Raw genomic sequence first — 26,570 nt, forward strand, 5'->3', positions numbered from 1 at the left:
CTCTTTTTGAAGTTCTTTGCGAGTCCCCAATGACTGCTGAACTCTAAGGAAATCCGAGAGCTCTTTTAGACCTGCTTCAGTAAAATACCTGGCAAAATGGTCCACATTCTGCCGGTTGGCTGGAAATAGTTCCTGAAAAGGCAAGAATGCTCTCCATTAAATAAATAAACAACAATGACTGTTGGCAGAATGAAAGAAACATTTTTTAAGAATGAACAGTGGGAATCACCTGGTACTGCACTTAGAAAAAAAAGTCAATGCTTGTATTAACACAAGAAAAGTCAACACTTCATTCATAATGTAGTGCTTCATTATAGTGGAGGGGAAAATGATGGGCAGTTACACAAAAAAAACCTAACACCCTCTCCACGTGAAGTACCTGTACTTATAAATAGCTGAGAGCTTAAGATGTCACTCAAAACAGTCCTCAGAGAAACTACACCTTTTCCAGATTCCAAGAGTTTTGCAGGGCAAGTACAAAGGAATAGACGGTAAAGCCATTATATGTGATACACATTTACCATGCCCTCCCAGTGTGATCACACATTTACCTCTACAGAAAAATACACTTAGCAATATATAAGCAGCCTAGGCACCTGGGCCTGATGTTGCTACTCTGCTGAGCTATGATTACCACTAATAATAAATCACTTAACAAAAATCACAAAATCCACTATGTACTGTTAACAGTAACTTCTGTAGGCACTTCTAATTCAAAGACATTGTCAATCTATGATTTATGAAAGTCCTTAGAAAAGTTAACATTATTCTTAAAAATTGCTACAGGAAACGCCCCATCTTGGCAAGGATTCAATGGCATTTGTTTACCCAGTTCTTGCTGTCTAGCAATGATTTGTGGGATGGATGGCACTTTTTTTTTTTTTTTTACAAAGAAGCTAGAGACCCTCAATGTGTTTACTTACCGAAAATGAGATTAAGAAGAAACTATAATGAAGGCATCTGTGCTAGGCAACATCTTCTGATATTTTATCATTCATTAATATAACAGCATAATGAGAGCCAACAGCTGAAAGCTTACGTCAGTCAAGTTTGAAATAGAAATAAGATGCAGTTTGCTTTTTCCCCTCTCTAATAAAAAGTATAATTAGCCCATTTCCCAGCTTTATGGCAAATTATTTATGACTTGGACTCTTAAAACCAAATACAAATTGAAGAGATGAAGGGGTGTGGGAGGTTGCTTCACTTTTGAAAGATTCCTGCCTAATCATAAACTGTTGAGGTAGAAACAGGAAATACTGCTGACATTCTCCAGGCAGTGCTACACAGGATGTAGCGCATTTGATTGGATTATCGCAGCAGTAATCTTTTTGAGGATTAAAAAAAAAAACAAAACTATCTGCATAAGACACGGGAAGAGAAAGGCACATGAGATTATTGCATATTCATGCACACTCTAAATGCCTCAGGCCATTGCTACAGACCCAGAACACAGTTTTTGAGTTGAAAGGCTGAAAGTCTTCTTGCATTGCTCCTACTCCGTCTGCTGTCATCACTGCAGGACCACTTATACTACCCAGATGGTTACTGCTGCATAAAATTGTATTACTGCCCTTTTTTTATACTATTTAAACACTGTCACTTTGGAAACTTATATTCTAATGATAACGCTTTATACTTTATTTATTATATACAAAAGTAAAATATATTTCAGAAAAACAAAAGTCCTCACACACACTTGCTAGCAGTGTGTGTTTTGTTCGCAGTGGTTAGAAAAATAACAATTAATTCGCAAGCCCCACACATACAATCTTTCATAAGCCATTTAACTACAGGAAAAATAGAGACAATATGTAAAAACATGTGATATTTAATATTCCCGAACCTGTATCAATGCTACATCCATAACAATATTGCTGTGATTCAAAATATTCAAAAAATGCTACGGGAGACTGAGGGGGAGTTAACATGCTTACAGCAAACTACCGTCTGCATTTTATTTCCTTATCTTTCCTAAGGAGAGATGAGGATTATTAAAAAAATATTGTACTTACTAGCAATCTCTTATCGAGGTTGGCTTTTCTTAAAGCAGAAGTAACAGAATTGGCATCTTTCTCTGCCATCCATGCTTTAAAAAGCTTTACAGCAAAAGAGGCTGCAATCCCTGTTTGAGAAAAAAAAACCCACAAAACATGCTTTAGCAATTTTCAACGTGAATTATACATGGTTATAAGAATTACAAGGTTAAAAAATGGTTACAAGAAAATGGAATATAAATACATCTATGACAACAGAACCAAACACGTAGAGCTGAAATGTTTTTTTTTCCCTTTAATGCAGTAATAATTTTCTGAAGTATGCTAGATTGCTTGAAAATCTTTTCATTCTGAATTGCCCATCTCCATTGTTCAAAGACTTTCTTTGCAATTATTTTTTCTACCTGTCCAATTCACAGAGCGAGTCCAATGCAAAAGGAAAAATTACATGTTAAATCAGTTAGGAAATGAAGGCACCAAATAAAAGGACAGTCAGGAATAAGAACTGAAAAAACATATCTTCAAAGGGCTTTTTACCAAGTCCTGGAAGAGGGTTAAATAACTTTGCAACTTGAAGGTAACTGTACCCTGCCCTCCTAGGAGGCATTTAGCAGTTGGTAGGACCAGGCACAAATACTATTTTAAGTGGAAAAATTCCTTCCTCAAGGCACAACTTAGTATTTTCTGCATTAAACAAAAATAACTCTATCTCTGCTAGCTGTAGGTTTCCCAGGGGAGCCAAGAAACCTCCCACTTCCCTCCGGCACGTGTTCCTAGAGCAGCACCACCATGGCTCTGCTCCAGCTTCTCAGCTGTGAGCAGCAAGTGCAGGGAGCTGAAGGAAGCTGCAAGGTCTCAGAGATGGAGACCCAGCTCACTCTTGAGGAAGGCTGCCTGCAGGCCAGTTATACTTCTTGGTACTACACTCCTATCAACCTTTACAATGTTATTGAGGGTGGTGATAATGATAATGGAATACTACACTACAGCTGCTTGGTATAATTTTCTGTTTCACCTCAAAATAGTCCTGAAGGTCTGAGAGCTAGATAGGACCTACTGGTAGGAAGTAGCTTTGTCACTTCTCAGCCACTGATAGATATCTGTTATTTTTATTTCTAGGATATATTGACTAAAGGAGTCAGTCAAACAAGAACAGACAAGATTATTCCCGGAGCAGTGTAAACTCCGTTACCATTCATTATAGATCTTGACTGTTACAACAGTTTTGGCAACCTTATTTCAGGAGCTTAGTTCTAAGGATGGTACCTTACAGAAGTCCTATATGAAACTATAGATGCACAATGCCAGGCAACAGATACCTACAAATACTACTTTGGGCTTGTTTTACATGTTGTACAGCAGGTTCTAAGTGAAACCAGCATGCGCAGCGATCACAAGTAATGTTGACTAGTCAAGACCAACAAAGTCTGGTCAATTGACAGGGGACCCATGTGTAACTTCCACCTGTGATTTCTGAACCCGCAAACACAGTTCAGCCTATCCGATGTGCTTATGAGTTCAAGAGCAGTATCGAATGGAACTTTCTGGTCTCTGTCACCAAGCACTGCCCCAGTACGTGTGTCCTAAATTCTTTCTCTTGTTTTAGCTTAAAACAAAACAAGTTTTATGACAGTACCAATATTAATGGGAGGCTGTTCTAGGGCTTCACTACCCACATATGTTTTCAAACTTATTTCTAATTTACAGTCCAAATTTATCACTGGCCAGTTCCTATACTCATGTGCTGCCACTGTCTTTTCCTCTAAATAGCTCTTCTTTTTATTGTTGTGTTTCTGCCACCCCCCCCCCCCCCCCCCCCCGCCCCAGTTTGCAGAAAGTAAGTTCAGCCATTCATTTTATTGATTAACCCCATTAGCTGCTCTTTGCATTTGCACTGGTTTGTCAGCATGAGTGACAAGAAAGGTACAGTTAACTCTGATGAGGTTCCACCACTGCCTAGACCTCTTTCTCTCTGCTAGAAATACATCAGCCATACCCAAAATACATTTTTTTACATCTATACATCACAGTAAAAGTAATTACAACACTGAAAAAGGGTAATCCTAAAATGAATTAGGTATTTGCCCTCAAACTTGATGGATCTCCTGTCCACACGATCTACTGTTATATCACTTTCAGCCAATTCTTTGCCAATTTTACAGTTAACCATGCTGATCCACAACTCCCTCAGCTCACCTAATTGCTTGCACATGTATTTTAACCTCACTTGCCTGCAGCATTGCTTTTGTAAACCAAAGAAAGTATCAAGTTTATTCTTACACAATCTACCTGTTTTAAGCATTGCTCTTTTTCCTGTTTTTCAATTATCTTTCATCTTTAATTTTTCTTCCATAAAAGATCTATTCGAGAATACTGATTGAACAACCTTTTCCTCAAATGCTAACATAGGTACATTTTTAGTATATGTAGATGAAGAACCAAAAGTATATGTAAGCTCCCAACAAAAGTTCAGGGCTCTTAGAAACATAAGTACATAATGCAAATGGAATTTGTTCTAAGATTTGCACATAACAATTGTATTCTTAAAATGTTAAATTGAAAATACAACAAATTACTTGAGTCTTAAAAAACTGAGTTTTCAGATGCCTCCTGTCTTCCAATAATTAGGAACAGACTTTGATATAACAACATTGCAGGCTATCATGCTAAGATTAGTGGATTAGTGCTTTTGTTTGAATTTTCTCCTAGTTTAATTGTGATTCCAAAAGCTGTGGGTGATGACAGAGCAAAGCTGCAGCTGTGACTTTTGTTTCTGCAGCACTTAGAAAACAAATGTAATGGTTATCATGCTGCAAATGAGACTGTAAAGTTAGAATACTTTTTTTTTTAATTGAAAGTTAGAATACATTTTAGCTAATATATAGCTCTTTAACAAAACCAAAAAGATTTCATGAAAACTGTTCAACACTGATAGTGCATTTGCAATTATTCCAGGTAGTCAGTAATTAGCAGAGAAAGACCTTGTTGAGCAAGGATTTGGAAAAATTTGAAAAACCAAGGCACACAGCTACAAATAAATCAATAAATGAAAACTCTTGAAACAAAGAAGAAAGAAGTAATCTCAAAAAGGCATTGTACCCAAAGATTGAAAGAACAGTTATCATATGGTAAATACAAGTCCATGGGAAAGTATATCTAACACTCATCGCTGCTGGCATGAACGCAAAATGAGGGTTTGACTTTTTTTTCTGTCTACGATACCCAATTGGCCTGCATGGGTTCTCTGTCCTACTTCACACTTACATGCACAAGATATTTGCAACACTTTAAAAATGCTAGTAGGCATATCTCAGGAATAGATGCTACCCTTCACACTTTCACAGTATCATCACAATACATATATTGTACAATTTTGCACACACATGTATAACTTCTAAAACAAATAAATCCTCTGGGTTTTTTTTTTTTTGCTTTTTTTGTTGCTTTTTTTCCTATGTTTGACTGCCCTCTTACTAGATTTCACCAAATACACTGCCCGTTGCTGTCTGTATATGCTTCTGCTTTAAAATACTGATTTCTGTTGTACAGTTACAGGCTTCCAACATGTAAAATATGCTGCAATAAAATACATCTCTGACTAAAGCTACTGTAAGAAAAAAGATCATATAGGAAATTACCTTCTTTGACTATATTGTCAGTGAAGAGGCTTGTTAAAATTGTAGCAGGAAGAGTCCCATTGGCTAAGAGGATGCCAGAAAGCATTGCCAGCTTTGTCTGTTCCGTCTCAGTGAAGGCTTTAAGAAACAGAAGAAGCTGTGGGTCAAACAAGAAAGAAAAAAAATAAATATATTTGAGTCATAGGCAATGATAACAGGTAGAGATGAATATTAGCAGACCGTTTAATTTCTTATTTCTCAAGAAGTCCCACTATAATGAATAGCAATCATGTCAAAACCTGTCCTGAAGTATGGCAGTGCCATTTCACTGATCACTTATAATTTCACTTTCCCTAAGGATGCAAGCATGTGGAATATGGTCTTAGAAGACAAGGCCTGTCTTCTCCAAATATATGTGTGTATATATGTGAAAACAAAGGTGCTTGTTAAAAGGCTTGAGAACTACAGAAATCACGGGACCACAGACTTGCTGATTGCAACAGGCTGACAGGAGCCTGCCCATTCACATCTTCAGACTTTGGACTAAGCCCCACACAGTTGCAGTTCCTTTTCTAGCTTACAAAAACTACTACTCATGTGAACAATAAAAGGATGAGAAAGTTTCCTGTTTTCCTTTTGGGGAAGGGAACACAACACAATTACAGATTGTCATATATTTCAAGTTCAGACATTCTTGATAAAGCTGTCAAAGGACTGACAGGAACAAAAGCTGTCTCGAGACCTCACCATTCCCACTACTAATTACAAGAGGAAACAACTAGCTTGAGAAAAAATTACAAATCTCACCATCTTAAGCACTAGAAGATCAGAACTACATATTTACCTCTTAAAGTCTAAAAATAGCAATTAAGTCTATTTAAATATCTTAAGTTCATATGTTAAGATAAAACGGATGACTTGAAAGTGTATTGATGAAGTACATTACACCTCTTTTCCTTTAAATCAGGAAAAAAGTTATGCAAAATGAGATTCTGTTGATAACATTACCATTAACAATAATGTTTTCTTAACACCTTGTTAGCAATCACAATATGGGTGAGGGGAAAAAGGAGGCTAGACAGCAAAGATCTGCTTCATTCATTGCAAAAAGCTGCTGACACTATCAGGAGCTAGCTTACAAATTTACCATCACCACAAAACAAAACAAAAAACTAAAACGATTGCAGATATCCATTTCTGGAGTTAAAAAGGAATTCTCATTTCCTTCTTCAGCTACCAGTGCTTTATTTAGCTACCTTCTACTGTCATGACACCCTTTTTACTCTTCCAAATGAGCAACACATGCAATCAAAGCAGGACAGCTCATTCTGATGGAAAATTCCCACCTGGTTTCCAAATTAAGTGTATTTAATTACCAAAACCTACTCATAGAAAAGGACAGAATATCAAGACATGTCCCTATGCTTGTTTATTGCCATGGACAGTAAGGGGTCTTCTCCAGGATATCTAAGCAGCTTATCATTAACTGTAAAGCTTTCTGAATGCAGTCGTATTTTAAAAATCCAGATAACTAATGAAGTTATTAAAAGTCATGCAGTGTTTTATGAATAGCTCTGCTCTGTATCAGTGAACAGAATGGAAAAAACCTCATTCATATGGTAGTACTTACATAACAGCATCAGCTGTAAATTACAGCCTACACAGGCCTGAATGATTCAGCCACAGACAAATCATTTGGGGTTTTTTAGTGGGCTTCAGCCAAATGATTGCAACATGAAGTTTTAGCTTAAAAGAAAAATTATGAAACTACAAAATCTCAAGATGCAATTTCATTTCAACAAACTGTGACTCACAACCAAAAAATGCATGAAAGTTTGGGATACAGATTAATGGAATTATTATTTCTAAATATATGGATGAGAAACAAGTGGTGTGCTCTACTTCCAAATGCAGCAATTAACTGGTACAGGTAAAGGAACTCTGGGACCACATTTAATAGGAAGACTGAAAACATTTTTACAGAATTTCAACATAAAGCTAGTGTAAAATGGAGGTCTGCAGATTTAAAACTCTCTTTATACAAGCTTTATCAACACTATTGTACCAAAATGAGACCTACACAAAAAAAAAAAAAACCAACACAGAATTAGACCTTTTTCTCTTTACTGTAAGTACTGAGACGGTTAACAAAGAGGAAACAGCTTTAGATTTCTGCATAGCCTACTTAACTCTTACTGCTCCCACTGTTGTGGTTTAAACGTGGCTGGCAGCCGAAGGCCATGCGGCCGCTCACTCACCCGCCCAGGGATGGGGGAGAGAATGAAAGGGGTAAAGGGAAAAGAGACTCATGGGTTGAGATAAGAACAATTTAATAACTAAACTACAATCATATTGAAAAGAATAATGATAATAATAGTAGTAATATATAAAAACATACAAATGAGCAATACACAGTGAAACTGCTCACCACCCGATGACCAAGGCTCAGCCCGTTCCCGGCTAACGATCCTGGAGCAGGGAGAGTCCTGAAACTGCAATCCCAGAAAAGAGAAGACCCTGAGCATCCGAGAGACTGAGAGCTGACAGAGAGCAAGATGATCCAGAGAGAGAGGGACCTTCTGGACAGAGCCTCAGGAGACCCACTGGGCATGACATGCACAATATGGAACATACCATTGGCCAATCTGGGTCTCAATCCTAAACTTAAGGTCAAATCCTAAACCAGTAATTGGGGCTGTGCTCCCTCCCAGCTACTCCTGCACCTGCAGACACTGGCACAACAGAGAGGCTGAAAAGTCCTTGACTGTCCTGGCGACAACTATAAACATCAGTATGTTATCGGCCTTCTCAGCACAGATCCAAAACAGCCTCACACTAGCTACTATGAAGGAAGTTAACTCTGTCCCAGCCAAAACCAGGACACCATATAAGCAAGAGATGAGGATTTTGTTTAGAATGTGGTCACACTGATTACTTTAACATGACAGACCAGGTTTTCACATACTTCTGAGCTGTAACCTTCACTGGGTTTTGTCAGTAACGAGTAGATCACGAACAGTTATATCCATTCATGTAAAATTTGAGTCGTGAAAGCAATAACAGCAGGAAATCCAGCTGCAAAGCCAGAGTTATGCAGTCCAAGGTGGAGAAGGATTCTAAAAGAAGGACATCAAAACATTTGAAATCTCTGTTTGTCCAAAATACATAACTTCAGACCTTCAAAAACTGTATCTATGAAGTTCACAGCCTCACCCTCTTGTCTTTCCTTTGAAAACATGCTTCTTGAAAGTCTCTTAGCATGAATCCGACCTACAGTGTTCTTGAACAGTACCCCACTGCAGTATATTTTAAGCAGGAGTCTGGTCTTCTACTCATCTCTTGCTGCTTCAAGTACTGCTGGCGCTACTAGCATAATTTTTTACTAATATTTTTGAAAAGCAGCTACAATAAATTTATACATGTCGTTTTCTGCTGTTCAAGGATATTTTTCTATACTTCTAAGCAGTTGTGAAACATAGCCTAATTTAAGGGGAGACTGCGTGATGGTAAGAATTAAAACCTTTAATAAACCCACTTAAAAACCATCATCAAAAGAACAAAGCATTCAGTTCAAAACTGTTGTTTCAGATTTTTATTGCTGATCACTTTAAGAGCTCTTCTTATATACAAACTTCTTCAGGGAAGTGACAAAATGTCCAAGTCACTTCAGAATAGCACCAAACCACCCACAGAAAGTTCTCCAAGCTGACACTTCCCTGCTGTTAGCCAGGCTCCTTCATTACTGCTTTTGTTACAGATACAGACTGATGCCAGGCATAAAATGCGCAATTCTGGCTCAGAAATTTGTACTTCTATCATAGCTAGAAGAACTCCCACCTATTTAAGTGGGAGTTCAGAATGCCTAATAAGCACAAGACCAGACCTAATGTGCTGTTCATGCTTGTTTTGTCTTTAAAGAAAAAGTCACAAAAAGGCACAAATTCTGGGCATAAAAGATACACACAAGTAAAGACACACATGCCACATTAAAAAGCATACAAGAAAAACAAGTGCTTCTGCTCTCCTCTTGCGATCTGAAAACCTTAATAGCGGAAATCAAGGAATTTTATCCACACAGGGAATGTGGTGTCATTTTATATCTTCATTATCTGAAGTGGTCTGTTGCTTTAGCATTTGACAGATTGTCACATCTGCAGACAGCTCTGATAACTGCTGACCGATTCTTGTCTTTCATTTAGCCGACTTAAAGCATCTCTGTTTACTCCCCATTTGATCTCAGAATGTTACTCTCCTCTTACTTCATAATTCCCAGTTTTATTTAGGCTTCTTTCATTAGGAAAATACGACTTCATAACATCTCCCAGTACTTCAGACACTCTCATATGACTCAGTAATATCTCTCAGTCTTAAGACCAAAAATAGAGTTATCTGTACCTTATCTCCATTTTGATAATAAAAAAATCGATATAGAATGCTACTTAAACACGCAAACAGACTATCTAGACAGCTAATATTGCATGATTCATCCACTGACCCGAACAGAAATACAAATGTAAGAAAGATGAACACAAATTTGGAACCGAGAATTTTACTGAAATTATTGCAAAATGTTGTCATAGGTCTATGCTGGTACACTGGGCAGTGCTCATATGAACTTAAGCTGCCTGTACCAAAAAACAGCAGGTGAGCAATGCACTTAAACATCTTTGTCTTCTGTTGAAATTGCTTGCACAAAATAATTTAGATGTAAAAATTTAAACATACAGTTTGCTTATGTCAACAGAAGAAAGAGTAACTAGAAATTTTGGGGGGACAGAGTTAAGTAATAAAACATTTGAAAGCTGAAAGCAGACACAAACTGGAAATGTGCTGGGAAACAATAATGGCCCAAAGACAAAATTATGATCTATAAGACATAAAAAAAAAATTGTACAAATACCTGTCATCTAAGACAACTTCTGTTGAAAGAGAAGTCCCACTGACACCATCTGCTTCTTTAGAGTGAAACTGCTGGTATGGCCTTGATTTTTTTAGCGTGACTTTTTGTGAGAAGAGATAATTTTACCCCAAGTGCTCCAGCTGCCTAATGAACCTGACAGAAAAATCACTTCCACTGATGGTACAGTGAGCCATGAAATGACATCAAGGAGACAACTCTCTTGCTTTCCTAACCACTAACTAACTGCAGTAATCTTCGGATTACTACATCTTGCAGAAACATTTTCTAGACGTATTAAGGTATCTGTCTTCTGACCCTCTATGAGCAGCTACTCTCATACAAGTTACTGCACACAGTGATTAAAGCATTAAATAGTTAAAAACCCAGCAGCCTCATCAGCGAGAAGACAGTCACTTGTTGGGCAGGGGAAGGAAGAAGGTAAGCAAAAGGCAACTATGATTAGTCCTCGAGGTTTTTAAGGCAGTGACAGTGCAGGTGTAATACACGGCTCAAACTTTCACAACCACTTTCCCAGTTTCTACTTCTCTGACAAACTGCATTAACTGAGGAACAAAGCTCACCCAGCACTCATGCTGAAAGGCCAGGTCCCCAGGAGCCACACCAAGACCTGCACCAGAGCACAGAGCTAAGGATGGCAACGGAAGGGCAGATGGAAAAGTTACCTCCCAGCTGAGGACAACTATGCAAATTTAATCTAGCCATCTGCAACACATGATGTAATCTGACACTGAAAACTGTACAAAGAGCATGTACATACTGAGATTCACAGTCTGCAAAGTGGACAAGCCCACTCTGACCCCATGCTGCCATGCCTAGGATGCTTACGATAGCTTTAAATGAGTTGCATGACTCCAGTCACACTACACCTCAAATTATTGCTTTCTTTCAATCTAGCATATGGCTTATCTTCAGATTGAAGGTACTTCTTCCTCAACTGAAGAGTCAAATTATTTTATATTAACCATAGTCTCATCTTGTCACTAAGTGTACAAAGTGAATTCTTAGAAACTTAAAGGATTCAAACCCAAGCAAGTTACAGAAGAGAGAGGAGGCGGCTTGAATTGACATGGCATCTGCTTAATATGCTGAACACTCTGTGAAACTTGAATGCTATGAGTCAGCGCTTCTCATGTCAATGATTACAGTAATTAACAGCAAGAACATTAGATTTGTGTGGGGATAGAGGTAAATTTAGGTCTTTAGAATGATGTATTGAGCAATCAGCACCAGTTAATAGGTATGCTGGCCACAAGTGCAGAAATCATTTCCTATATGAGCAAGAATGTATAAATCCGAGCCAAATTTATTCAACCACTAGAGGTTGTGGTGAGGCATCACACTCCAGACTTACCCTCACTAGACCCTTGCAGCAATCTTTTTAATGCTTAATTAATATGGAAAAACACTTTTAACAAACATGGCATTTTAGTCACAGGACAGGTTTTGCCATTACCAGCATGGCTGTTAACTTACACCACAGCAGTGCTTATTACATATTCAGGCCATTAGAAAAAGATATTTACATCTGTTACTAGGAACTCAAAATAAACAAAATAAATCTGTATTTTGTTTTTCAAAAATTTCTACCCATGTTTCTCTTGTCTCCTTAGAATTCAGTATCACAAACCAAAACAGTATCCACAAATACCCACTACAGTCTAACAGGCAAATCCTGAGCACTCCGTCAGTGGCGAGGACATTTTCTTCCACATATCTACAGCCTCGAATACAAAAACTTGTGGTTAGGACTAATTCCACGCTGCAGAAGCAGTTTATTATTCATATATCAAGTGACAATCTGCAGAGCAGATTTTAATTTAATCCATGGGAAAAAACCCAGAGCACTGTTCTATATCAGGGCAGTAGCAACTCCTCTGTACTGGGTTTGCGTGGCAACGTTTTGATAGCAGGGGGGGCCTACAGGGCTGGCTTCTGTGAGAAGCTGCTGAAAGCTTCCCCTATGTCCAGTAGAGCCAATGCCAGATGGCTCCAAGAGGGACCTGCCGCTGGCCGAGGCTGACAAGATCAGCAACAGTGGTAGCATCCCTGTGATAACGTATTTAAGAAGAGGAAAGAAAAACCTGCACAACAGTAACTGAAGTCAGAGAGAGGAGTGAGAGAAACAACCCTGCAGACACCAAGGTGAGTGAAGGAGGGGGTGGACGTGCTCCAGGCACCAGAGCAAAGATTCCCCTGCAGCCCGTGGCAAAGACCATGGTGAGGCAGCTGTGCCTCTGCAGCCCACGGAGGATAACAGTGGAGCAGAGATCCATCCACCTGCAGCACATGGATGACCCCATGCCAGAGCAGTTGGATGTGCCTGTAGGAAGTTGTGACCCCCATAAGAAGCCCACACTGGAACAGGTTGGCTGGCAGGACTTGTGACCCCATGGTGGGCCCACACTGGAGAAGTCTGTGGAGAACTGCAGCCTGTGGGAAGCACTCACGTTGGAGAAGTTCGTGGAGGACAGTCTCCCGTGGGAGGGACCCCACGCTGGAGCAGAGGAAAAGTGTAAGAGCCCCCCCCTCTCCGAGGAGGAAGGACCGGCAGAGGCAACATGTGAGGAACTTTCGACAACCCCCATTCCTCACTGCCCTGCGCTGCTGACGGAGAGGAGGTACAGAAATCGGGAATTAAGGTTTTAAGCCTGGGAAGAAGTGAGTGGTAGGGGGAAGGTGTTTTAAGATTTAGTTTTTATTTCTCATTATCCTACTCTGATTTGCTGATAATAAATTAAACTAATTTTTCCAAGGCAAGTCTGTTTTGCGTGTGACAGTAATTGGTGAATGATCTCTCTCTTATTTCGACCCATGAGCCTTTCATTTTATTTTGTCTCCCCTGTCCAGCTTAGGAGGAGGAGTGATAGAGCGGCTTTCGTGGGCACCTGACACCCAGCCAGGGTCAACCCACCACATCCTCTCATTATGAACTATACCCCCACAAAGGACGTAGAAGTTCTGCACAGAAAATCCTGGGATAAGAAGGTGAGTTTGATCAAAGCAGCCAAAGGAAGCATTAATTCAGAGTCACTCTACACCAAGTGCTGCCAGCAGTATTCCCACAGAGCTAAATTTGCAGACATAGGGTAAAAAATATTAACATTTAAGAGGAGACTCCCACCAACATTACCTTTTTGATTTCATCTTCAAATGCTTTCTCCAGATATTTGTATCTCCTGATAAGTTTATTGAAGACCTAAAAATAAACGCAGATTATCGAAAAAGGCAAAAGGAAACATGACTGCCACTACTGAATCCGTAATGAATACTTTTGACTAATCCATAAGACAATTTTTTCTTCTTATGATCTCCACAGTGGGAAAGAAAAAGCAGGAAGCACTACTGGCTTCTCACACTCTAATACTCCACTGTACAGTTTTTCCTTAGACATTGTTTCCAGGAAATAAGCAGCCAACAGAATGATATTTCTGCAGTCATCTGTTGCATTGTCTTTCTTATGGCAGACCGTGAAACATCCTTCTGTATTAGTTTGTTCTCAAGTGGAAAAATACAAGTTTTGCAATTCTTGCTTTATAGAGCAATGTTCACATCAGAAAATCTATTGCTATTTGAGAGTTTTCCTTTTTGTACTTCTCAATTTTAATCCTGCTCTACTTTTCACCCTATCCATAGATCAAAAACAGGTGAAAGGAGAAGGAGAAGGTTAACTCTGCACCCTTCCCCTGGTAATGCAGCTCTCCAGGGAAGCTGTCAGGTGTAAGCCGATGGAGTGAGGCAGTCAGGCAGCATTGCTGGGCAGCTTCAGTAGATGCAGGATCTTTGTGAAATCCATAGCACAAACACTTACAACAAAACACACTACTGCCAGGGAAATCTGACAAAACTTTTACAACGAAAGTATGTTCTTAGAAACACCTGTTCTCCAGTTTTCATAATTTGTTTCCCATCATGCAACCACAAGATTATGAAAGCAGAGGCAGCACAGACGTAGGGTGAATTCAGATGAAAGAAGGGAGAGATAAGAAATTAAAGAAATAAATCACTGCTCTCACTTCCGTACAAAAGGCACAAAACATAAGACTCACTGTCACAGGTAAAAAGGTTTATATGGGGAACAAATTACACTATTGTCAGGCTGGATGGTGGTGGTAGGAGAAATTAAGTTTAGAAAGTTTCAATTCACTTTTCAGAGAATGTAAAAATACATCCAAGCATCCTAAATGGTAGAATTTTGGCTCAGCACAAGTGAAAATCAAGTTGTGGCCATGCTGAGAGGAAGAGAGATACAGGTTTCTACTAAAATAAGACATAAAATAAGGTGTAAGATACAAATGTAAGCTAGCATTCTTGTTCATATTTCCAAACAAAATTTTGTACATTTTTATCAGCCCCTGGAAATGACAGAAGTATGCATCATAAGCAAATAATCTGCTAAAATATCAACACTTGCTTTAGTCTTTTTTCTTGAAGACTTTTCATTCTTTGCATCATTTGCATAACTAAAACCACAGAAATAGCCACACTACTGGTTCATTTGGGAGTCAGAGTAAGAAATCACCTTCAAGGAAATTCCAAACACTACTTTAGCCTAACTCCTCTATTTCATAACACAGTAAGACTGCTATTTCTCATTACACATGAAAAAAATTGGTGAGGTCTATAAAACGATACATCTCTTCAGGCACTAACTACAAAATATTGACTTATTTTGGTGGCTTTTGGCTTGAAATGCAAAGAATAAATACACTAAAAATTCCACTGCTTCAAATCCTGCTTTAAATCCTGAAAGCCTTACTTTTCCATTTTCCAACATGCAACCTTTTACTTTAAATTTCTCCTTGCAGGACTGGTACTGCCAATTCTTATTATCAAACCATTAAAATATTAAAAGTCAAGAAGACAGAATCAATGCTTTTACCAATAACAAGAGGTTTTCTTGAAGCAGAATATCTTGTTTTTAAGAGATGATAAAGCTGATACACAAGATATATTGACTCCCTTTCCAGAAATAAGTATATTTCACTTCTTCAGATTATCAAAAATGTGTTTTTAAAGGACCTTTCTGCTACTTAGCAAACATTTGTTACCACTGCAGCTTCTGATCCCAGCACCACTGCAGCTTTTGATCCCGGCACCCTTTAAATCCACCATGCACTTTTTCAGCAACTTACCACCCTCAACACCTTAGCAGAGACAGTGGCTTTTATGCTTTCACTTACTGTCTCCAGCATCCCAATAATAATCAGTTATTTAAAAAGATAAATGTTACTGAATTAACAATAGAATTTTGACACACGGGAGTTTCAACGGTATTGTATTTTTATGCAATCCTACTTTTATCTAGAATTGCACGGTGGCTTTGAACTTTCAATAGAACTCTTACTGTATTTTCTCATATAATAATTATCTTCCATTAAGGAGTTATGCAACATTAGCTTCTCTTCAATAATGTTTTAGGCTTCATTGTGTTTTTGTGTTAATTTCACATAGGCCTATTTGTGCAAGCCTTACTCCTGCAAAAAGAAACTATATATCACATACACAGGAGAAATGAAATCTCTTGGAATATATGCCCAATTATTAACTAGTTATACAACTAAAGGTTGGACGCATGAGCTTTATATTTTTTGTCATTCATATACTTCGTATGTTTCTAAAAATATGGTCATACAAATCTTCCAGGCTGCATACAGAAAAGGTCAACAAAAATAATAAGGATGGTGGCTAAAAATACACTGAACCAACGGCAGACTGAAATAAGTGTTTTCTATAAAAGAAAGCATTGTGAGCTGTTTATAGGTTAGAGCAGATTACTGGTTAACCAGATTTTCCACTGCCCTGTAACTTGCCTGTTGCCGCCTAGACAATCCGCAGATGTTTCACTGTAATCCCCTTTGACGCATAAACAGAAAACAGTTACTGACCTGAGCATAATTTCGGATGGCATCGTGATCTTCATCTGCAAAAAATACACAGTGGTTGGTCATCTTGGTCTTGTCATTGTCATCTATGCGTGTGCCTCCAGGAGCTAAAAGAAAGCAAAAGCAAAAAAAAAAGAGGCAAGAAACAACTTCTCACTTTATAAGATTTAATAAGTCTAATAAATCTTACGATAGTATAACTGAGGCAAAAGGCAAGGGTAAACTAGCAGGGGAGAGGGGGTAACAGATAGAGAGTGAGCTTTGTGAGGTTCTGGTGGCACCTGACAGAAGGGACAGCCACCTGATACACCGTACCTTAGATCACACAGACCTCACAGGACTGAGAGACCCAGGTCACACAAAGGAATCTTGGCTGTTTTTGAGAGCCCCGAGTGTGATCAAATAAGCACGAGTTGGAGTATAATTCTTGGGCATATTTTAACTACTACTTTAAACACCACAATGATGTAAATCCTTTCCAAAGAGAAAACTATTAGCACTCTGTTACTAATTTGAGGACTTGGAACATCCTCCTAACACCTCTAATGCTTACCAGGCACACCTAAATACTGAAAACACTGCCACAAAAGTTTTCTCCTGGCTTATTTTGTCCAGATATTTCCACTGACTTTTGTTTTAAGTCTTACAAAAACATCTTTTCTTGTTGCATACCGAAGAGCAGGAAGCAGGAATCAAACCAATGTGACCAGTAAAAAGAGCCAACTTATTCAAAATACAGGGGAAGGTAAAAGGAATGTTTTTGCCTAAGCTGCCACTGATACCTGGAAAAAATGCCCCAGGAACATCCACAAAGCACTCCTCATTATCCTTCATTTCTCTTAGCTAGTCTTTGTTGCAACATCTACAAAGCAATCTCTGCAACAGCTAATAACCTGGAGTGCTATATTACACCTTTTCATGCTAATAAATTCCTGTTTTCCCTAGTTATCATCTCTCTCATTTTCTTTGCTGTTGCATTTATATGTTGCTTCAGCTCAGACTGAAGGCTTCTCACAGCAGCATCCATTGCTTTTGATATTTGCAGAATGCCTCACACAATCATGTCCCTAGTTATTACTGCCCTACAAACAATAAACAATGCCATAATATGAGATGAAAGAAGTATCTGGCTAGGTGAAATTGTAATGCAGTTTATAATTTCCACTTTATAAGGCTGATCATCAAAATTCTGTATCAGGCACACTGCAGGTTACCTAACATGCTGCCAGCTACCAAAATATCAAAGAGTGTGTCAGCATAGCGGCGATAATCAAGCCGTGAGCCTGTTGCATCCAGAAACTTGGCTATAGCCTCCAGGTCACTCCCAGCTTCATTGAGGCCTTGGACAATCGTATCCCTGAAGACTGTGGGTTCAAATTTCTCCTTTTCATCTGGAACAGAAAAAAGGAGAAGGAAAAGGAGAGAGAGTCAGTTTTTAAACTTTCTGTTAAAATCCCTTATCAGACAGCAATTGAAATGCCCATGGCACCTAAATATATTCTTCCCATTCTGGTCAACACACCAGACACTTCGTTTGTTTGATTTTTATTGCCTCTGCAAATTTTTCAGTATTTACCCTTGCTTCCCTTTCCTCCTCATCTCCCCCAACACCAAAACACACACAAAGATATGGGAATAAATAAAGGGGAGAAAAAGAAGCTACTGAAACTGTTTTCAAATTTCATACTCTTACTTCTCTTGTTGAAGATATTATCGAATGTGCGTATCATTATGCATTGCTAAATCTGATAGCAGAATAAAGGGAATGTCAGTAATGTATACCCAATCTCACTGTAGGAATGCTCCATTTTTCATATCTTGGTATTTTGCTTTACATAACTCTGGTCACATATCTAAAATGTTTGCAAAAAGACAAGTCTTCAGGAAAAGAGGAGATCAAGATATTCATAAAAATAGGTTTTGGGTAAACATTTAGGACCCAGCAACACAGTGTAACCAAGAATTTATCTTTCATATTCACAGACTTAAGCAGCACTAGGAACAGAAGTGCAGCACTCATGTTGCATTTTTTACAGCTGTCCCTGGTTGAACTTGATTAATGTACAATCTGACCCCCAGACAACATCCCTATGTCAAGGCCATTAGCCACAACAGATGTAACTGTGACCTCCAGACAAAGCTAGGTAGATTTACCCATGCATCCTGCTGCTGTTAGCAGCTTACCACAGACACTTGAAGCTTCTTAACAAAACAAGTCCTGTCTTTACATAAGGGCACGCATGAAATGCTTGTTATCATCAAAATAACTCTGAACTTCAGAAACAGAACTGTAAGCTGTTCTGTGACTCTCACAAAACCAAAACAGTCTGTTATTGTCACCTGCTAAAGCAAAAGTTGATACAGTTCTTAAAAAACCTGCACATATTATATCCAGAAGACAAATCCAGAGATTTTTAGTTACTAGGATGAATGAGGATTGGTAAAATTCCTGTCTAAACATGTGCTAATGCAGTCTGAAACGTGCCAGCTGCAACTCTTTCAGGCTTTTTGCGAGATGTTTTTCACATTACACATCTTCTGGCTGCAGGTTGCCTCTCCCTGCAACTCGTAGTGCAGCTTTTTATACCAAATATTAACCAAAAAGCAACCCCCAAAAGACCTTGGTTTCTGATAGCCTTTCTTCCTCCAATCTCTTTTCTCCTGCCACAATAGCCTTAAGGCAATTAAATAACTATTTTACACCTGATGCCTACTTTTATCAGCTTTATTATTTCTGATACAGAAATGTTTCTCTCTCTTCTTGTTCCCTTGCATGTACCTGGTATACACTCACTCTACCATCTTCAGTGCATCACTTGAGCATTGTCCCCCTCTTGCAAAGGCATCCCCTTCCCCCATAACAATCATATCTGGAAAACAGAAGTATTCCCTCCCACTCAGTGTCCCAGGCCACTGGGAAGCTCAGTGGACTAGTTAACCTGTCCTTCCAAGGAGCCTGGCACCATGCATCCAACAGCAGCTTCAGGGCTGTCAACCGCTTGGAAGCGCTGGAAAAATGAAGCATCACCTTATTCTCCAGAAATCCCCCACTATGCCTAGCTTTTAGTGGCTTGTTGACTATATTGCCCATCTCCACGGGGCTTGCTGCCCCATCCCCCAAACCTGACCTCCTCAGACGAAAACTGAGGATTACTCAACTCCATGGACACCTATACATATGCTCATGAAACCACCTGCACCCAACCCCAGCTTGTCCTGAAGCGATGCACACAACCATAATGCCAACCTAGCTTGTCCTCTACCACACTCTCATCATCCGATAAACTACTCAATATTCCCATTCCTTGAACTGCAAGTGACTTCTTCCCAGGCTTTTATTCACCCCAGAGCTTGGAGATATTCAGGCTCTCAGCTGTGTTACCCCGACTTTCAGCTGTGATGAAGATCTGTAGTCTGCCATTTGAGTAGCCATCTTTCGTATCTGCAGGGCACGCTCGTGGTGGACAAACCACAGAGGGTTGAATGAGGAAACTGAAAAATGTGCCTTTGCTCTGCAGAAATGCCTACAGAGATGCATACTGCTGGAAACCTACCTGAGATACCAGACCCGTTACCAAATACTCAGTTGCAGCTCTCTTACAACTTGAAGTACTAAAACAACCTGAAACAAGCAACAAACCAACAAACCCACAAAGAAACAAACCTTTTACTGAAGTACACATACTGAAGTGTAAGAGCTTTAGTATGTGCACTTCAGGCAGTTTTATTTGCACACCAGAAACAGAGCTTCACCCATAAACAAGTATCTGAGGATAATTATTCTCTTTCAGGTTACCAAAGAAGCATGTATTATTCGCAGGGTAAAAAAAAAATGCCTGATGACTCATTAACCAGTAAAATGACAGAGCTGTCTTAACAGATGAGTTAAAAATAATCCCATTTTACTTTTTCAACTGTATTTTGTTTAAAAATTTAAGATGCTCATGTCTAAACTGAAAAGTGTTACATGCTTGCTATCATGGGTACACAGTGCTCAGTACAAACAGAAACATCATGATTAATATTTCTTAGCTATTTTAAAGAAATTCTTCTCCTGCCAAAGAAGTCCTCATCTCATCTGGAGTATCCTACTATTTTCTTGTCTAAAAATTTACACAGGAAGAGGAGGTAAACTCACTGCATGAAAAATTATTTATAATTTTATTGAAACATTTTTCCTCCCAAGGTAATGTACTGAAGAAGGATATGCTGATGTAGTCCAACAGGGTGAGTAAGAAGCCATCATCGAGAAGTGGTGACATTATGTTGAGCTCTCAAGTACATAATTACTAAACAAGCACAGTTTCAATCACAGGCTAGTGGAGGCAGGTGTAGCTTGCAGATGTGATGCACACAGTATTCAATGCAGCAGTGCTATAGACAGCTTTTCATTTTCACCATGTTCCCAGATCCTTATTTCCTTTCTTTTGCTTCTAAGGAAATCACAAAGTACATTCATACACCCCTCCTTAAGAATTAACCATAACTCTTCAGCAGAAGGCCCACAATTGTATTTCTGTGGAAGAAAAATGTGATGCCCTGTTTGGTCCCTCTTCTGACTTCATGTTAATCCAAAGGTGCTACTATTGACTTTTTATTAGCTAATTTCCTTCCTGCAATAAAGTTATTACATCATTTTGCTTAGCTTCATTTTATGCTGCCATTTACCTCTCTCTGCACCAGTTTTTCATGAGATATTAACTCTATGTTATACCATGGGAACAAACTTGTCTCTCAGGTACTGCCTGTCAGCTTACATTAAACAATACACACTGTTCCTGTTAATGCTTCAGGAAACTTTTTGTCCTGTAGGTATTTGTCAACTGTCTGGATACATATCTTGCTACCTACTGGCATTTTTGATACTCCTATTTCTTCCTCTTCCATTTCAGAACACACAAAGACATCAGTTTGCACACATGCAGTCAATACAATCCACAGCCCATGTATCTGCACTGTAAGCACAAATCCTGGCTAACTGCCAACTACTGCTGACCCTCACCAAAAATGCAGTATTCAACAGGTACAGAGATTATAAGAAGAACTAATCAAACTATTTTCTTTGCCCAGATTGACAAAAACTTGATATGGAACTGTGAGATGCCTCCCTCCCTTGGAAGGGTTTTCCCTTTACAACATTTTTCCTTTAAATCTTTTAAAAGTTATTTTAATGCCTGCCATTATATAAGCTGGAGGGAAGGCTTATGTCTTTTTTTATGTCAATTAATAGAACTGGAAGGAGTGGATTTACAAGCTCCTCCTTCATAGTCCTCTCAAAAATATTTCAGACACTAAGCATGCTTTCAAACTTTAAAGCAAAAAAAAATGTCTGTTTCCTTTTTTGCTCTCTGAAAGCTCAGAAACTGATGGCAGTCAGAGATTAGTGGCAGTGACAGAGTTAATCAATCTGGCAACCAGTATCCCACCATATTTGAAGGAGAGATTTGATGCTTTAAGCACAAAAAGATGTGGCTGCATGTTAAGATTTCTATATTAAAGCCACTTAATATCCCCAGCCCCATTTAAGTAATCTCTCTCTCTCAAAAAAAAAAACAAAAACAAAAACAAAAAAAACACCACCAAAAAACAAAAATCCACCTCCCCAACTTTCTGATTCCCCCAAAGTCATCTTCCTCTTCCATGTAGTCAAAGAGTATCTACTGCCATTTCCAATCACTGTGACAGAAATTCAAGAGATAGGCACAGAAGTACAAACACAAGCTCCTTATTTTTTCTAATTATTACTTATATTAAATAGGAGTCAAGGACCAAATCCATATTAGGACCCATTACACCAAATACATTGTAAAACAGGGACTGAAAAGAAACTTTATGAGACAGAGAATGTTTTCTAAGACAATTATAGCAAATAATATATGTACCATAATTGACTGACCTGGACTGAATAGTACATTGGATCAATCCAGCAGTATACATATGTGGTTACTTCTACTGGCTGATCTGACAGGTAGCTCTTTAGGGATTAACTTCACTCCCCTAGCTACATCTATGATGTTGCTAGTTAATGCCGTGTACAGCTACTGCATAATGTTCTGGACCATGCTGATAGAAAGTTAATCCCACTAATTACTGGAGCACCGTGACATTTATTCACGAACAATATAGGAGTTTTTTTAATTAGTTATACCTACAAGCATTGTATGTGCATCAGAGAAAGGATATTTTCCTTTTAAGAGACCATACCAGTAAAACTAACTGAGGAAGTGATGTATGCAAGGGAGGAAAGATGAGAGAGAGTTGGCACTGCTTTTTAACATGACTGAAAACAAGCTATTTTGCAATTCTCATACAAGCTTCGTGATCATCCTAGACCTTAAGACACTCACTCAGCTCTTCAGACTCGTGATAGAATTTGTAATTTTCCGAGAAAGGTTATGAACTTTGCTTCTCTCATCCACACTGAAAAAATGCTCTTATTTACATTTTCTGTCACAAGAGGTTAAGAGCAGGTGTTAGCTTTTGATCTGAAACAGGAAAGTCAAGATGGAAAAAGTCTGTTACATGACAGACAGGAACACCACCTGTATGGGCTATAATAATCTGCTACTGTAACAGCAAAAAATCTAAGCCTTCTTTCACAAAACAGACTTTTTGTTTTTTCTGAAAACAATAAACAATCTGTCACGTATATTTTTGCTCTCTTCCTCAAAGTGTTGGGCATTCATCTCAGACACCTAAATGATGACAAAAGAACTCTGAATATAGTATGGGCATGTTAGGATGACATTCACTGTACAGAATAACCTGGATGATCAGTATATTTAGCACCACTTTGCTTTCTCTAAAAATTGATGCAATATTCTACATAAGGAAAGAGAGTGTTGGTCATATTTATAGAAAATCAGCATCACAATGCGTAAAATGGAACGTACGCAATGGTAACTGTTCTATTTCTACAATAAAAAAACCCTACTCTAACACAGCAGAAATAAATACTTACAAAAAAGGAGCTTCCTGACCTGTATTGTTAAAGAAAGCAGGGCCAATTAGATGATCTGACTATCTCATGGAGAAGGAAAGTGAGAGGATTCCTTTTTAGATGTGAAAGGTTCATTTATAGAGATGGTATTGTTTTGTGTCAGAGAAATAAAAACAAAAATCAAGACAAAAAAGACAGATAGTTTTCTTTACACAACCTTTAAAGAAAAGCTCGTATTTTGCTTTTTTTAGTTGAAAGAAACATTTTAAGAAACACCTGAAACAAACATCTAATAAGTTTTCTTCCTCTTATGTAGACATAGTATAAACTCAGAGTCTAATTTAACTGAGGCATCTACAAGACTTAATACCTAATATACCCAAATTTTACAGAAATTCCTAAGATATATAGAGAAAATAATAAAATTCATAGATCTTAGTTAAAAATAACATCTGCATTCTTAACACGGCTGAAGAGAAGAGAAAAACCTTAATCCTGTTGAACTTTCAGTTATTCCATCTGTCCTGTTTGTAGTCATTTTAACAAAGAGGAAAATAAAGTAAAAAAATGTAACATAACCTACCCCTCTTCCTAGTTTTGAACCTCTGGCCTGTTAGCACCGGCTTCTGATTCTTATTCATAAAATTTCTGGAGAAAAAAAAGAAAAAAAATATACTTTTATGGCATTTACAGGCAACACTTGAACCTAAATGCAAAATAAATATTCATTGTAGTAAAATCCCGACATATGAAAGGGAAAGAAAGTTCTTGATGTATATTCAAAGGATAATTCACACTATCTTAATGATGAAGAGCACTACAATCCAATAACAACTTTGATGAGATGTGCTGCTCTCAAAACCTGGCTCTTAGCATCCCTATAAAAAACCCTGAAGGTTCAAACCCACGCAGGAAGGTGACAGAGCATCTGCCCTTACTGCGGGGGCAGGGGTACAGCAGTGATGCCCACACAGCTCACGGGGATGCTCAGGGACACAGAAGCCACTAGGACACAGGACTGGGAACCATCCTGCTGGAGCCTGGCACGGCACAGGTCTCATCCTCCAGCATGTTCACCAGACAGATGGACTCCCAGGGCTATACACTATTCTGCTGATGACATGACTGCCGTCTAACCACAAAGACGATGTTTTAAGCATCAAATCCTGCTCAAATGTTTCTGCCAAGCATCACTGTATCTGAATAACTTGCAGTTCCTAAAAATTTGTAGGTGCTATAAAATGAATAAAAGATAACCAAATCCCTCCCTCCATCAATTTTGTGTATGAATACATAGTTAAGGAACTCCATGGCACAACACATAACAACAACAACAGAAAAAAAATTGGGCTTACATTACTTCAGGCCTTAGCAGCAGATCTCAACAAGCAACGGCAAAAAATCTGGGAAGTGATCATATATTAATGCTATTTAATCTAAATAAAACCAAACTATTTTTCAGCTTTGGATATAATTAGTTTAATCACATGAGACGCAGCCTGCGCAACGGGCAGCTAAACAAACAGTTGAATGCAAACAACACTGAATGTAAGGAAGCTTTGCAGCATGTGGCAGTTGTCACGGGTCATCCCCCTGTCCTGCCAACAGCAAGTGCCAGCGCTGGCACTTACAGGCCACTGATTTCATACCCTGCAGGTCATTAGGTCACTATCACATACGATTTGTTCATCCAGAATTAAGCCTTAACATGCAAGAAGCTTCGTCCTCTGGGCATGTTCTTCCAATAAGTTTGCTTTTTAAAAAAACTGTATTATTTGCATTTCTTCACTTCGGACTGCAGGTCTATAGTTTAAAAGTGTATACATTTGCCAATACTCCTTCCTACCGTGAGTGAAGAGAAACTCGAGCTGCCTGGCTAGAGAGATGCCATCAATCACGTTACTATCCAAGTAACGCTCTCTCTACCCTGACTGTTCATTTAACAACTCTGTTAAGAATGCCCCAGGTATACAATATGTTCCCATTCACCAGACAACCTTTCCTAGTCACAGCATCATTAGCTGTCCACTTGTGCAGCATTTCAAATGTTTAGAAAGCAGTGGTTTGCCAAGTTAGTCTAGGTCTACCATTTATCCACAGTCAAAAACTGCCCACATGCACTGAAAATAGCTGGTGAAGTTCAGAGTCAAGACTGATTTTGCTTCCAGAAAGTCACAAAAAATGCAGAAATGTATTAACCAATTACACTGAGAGGTTCACCATCATCACAGAGACCTAAAGCTATGGTTTTAACAGACCAAGGAGCATTTCAAAACAACTGCAACACTAAATACTATTCTGGAAAAATTATTTGCCCACCTGTAAAGAGACTTAAAAATGGTAAACCATGATATCATGGGATCTCTTAAAGCACCATAGGATCTGAACCTCCCTTCGCAGCAGAGCTCAAAAGTCTCTTCCCTCCACGTGGCTGTCTCAGTGGTAGAGGAACAGGAGGTACTTTACTAATTAGGCAGATAATCTAGCAGTCAACAGGGACAATCAACAGCCCAGACTCTAGCCAGTGACTGGCTAGATTTGACATATTTATCTGTTTTGTTTTTCTGACCTTCAGTTATTTGTAAGAGACTGATCTATTAAAATATAATATTCGCCCAGGTATTTCTGATTGTTTTTATGCTTGGCCCTTACACCTTACCCCTTGTTCTGGGTCTAAAAAAAAAAAGTTCATTTCAATAGATTGCAGGAGCCCATAAAGTTTGAAAAGAAAGTGTAAAGCAAGCCCCACAGGAGGTAAGAATTAATCTTCTTGTCACATCACAGCTCTGACACAGCACAAACATACTGTCAGGCTAGGATCAACACTGCCCACTTCCTTAATGAACCCCTTGGGGTCGACAAAATGAGTGACACCTCACCCTCAACTCAGCCATACTGGTTTTCCAGTTGCTATAAAAGATACAAATGCACATGCTAGATTTCTAGCACCAGATTCCTCCTTTCCTTTGATGCAATGTCTTTTTAAACTGCGAGAAGAGTTGCACACACCTGAAGCTTGACTATTGGATTTTAAAACTGTTTGCTGTGCATATAAGATGTTCCCTTTAAGACAGCTGGAAACCAGATTAAAAAAGCAGTTAAAGTAAGACTCACCCTTGTGGCAGATTTAATGACTAGAGGTTCAGTGCAACAGAAGAGACTCTTGAACAGTTAATTACTAGGAACATAGGATCTGCTGCCTTCTATATTTAGCTT

At 38.7% G+C, this 26,570-nt stretch overlaps 1 protein-coding gene across 2 annotated transcripts in view; it reads right to left on the reverse strand.

Moving 5' to 3' along the window:
• The window catches only part of BZW2 (basic leucine zipper and W2 domains 2), a 41,157-nt gene extending 14,790 nt beyond the window's left edge, over positions 1-26,367 (reverse strand). The window contains exons 1-8 of one of the 2 annotated variants that reach the window (XM_010074366.1): positions 26,360-26,367; positions 23,938-24,002; positions 17,629-17,805; positions 16,418-16,521; positions 13,663-13,728; positions 5,633-5,768; positions 2,013-2,122; positions 1-132 (exon numbers count right to left, since the gene is read on the reverse strand). The exon at positions 1-132 is cut by the window's left edge and continues 42 nt beyond it. In XM_010074366.1, the coding sequence (XP_010072668.1) occupies positions 1-132; positions 2,013-2,122; positions 5,633-5,768; positions 13,663-13,728; positions 16,418-16,521; positions 17,629-17,805; positions 23,938-23,995 (783 nt within the window). In that variant the 5' untranslated portion in view covers positions 23,996-24,002; positions 26,360-26,367. Of the gene's footprint in view, positions 133-2,012; positions 2,123-5,632; positions 5,769-13,662; positions 13,729-16,417; positions 16,522-17,628; positions 17,806-23,937; positions 24,003-26,359 lie in introns of those variants that run through there. The other variant, XM_010074365.1, reaches the window with a different exon arrangement.
• Between the last annotated feature and the right edge of the window lie 203 nt (positions 26,368-26,570).

The sequence above is a fragment of the Pterocles gutturalis genome, unplaced genomic scaffold (assembly GCF_000699245.1).
Source record: "Pterocles gutturalis isolate BGI_N339 unplaced genomic scaffold, ASM69924v1 scaffold17797, whole genome shotgun sequence".
In the NCBI taxonomy this organism is placed as follows: domain Eukaryota; kingdom Metazoa; phylum Chordata; class Aves; order Pterocliformes; family Pteroclidae; genus Pterocles; species Pterocles gutturalis.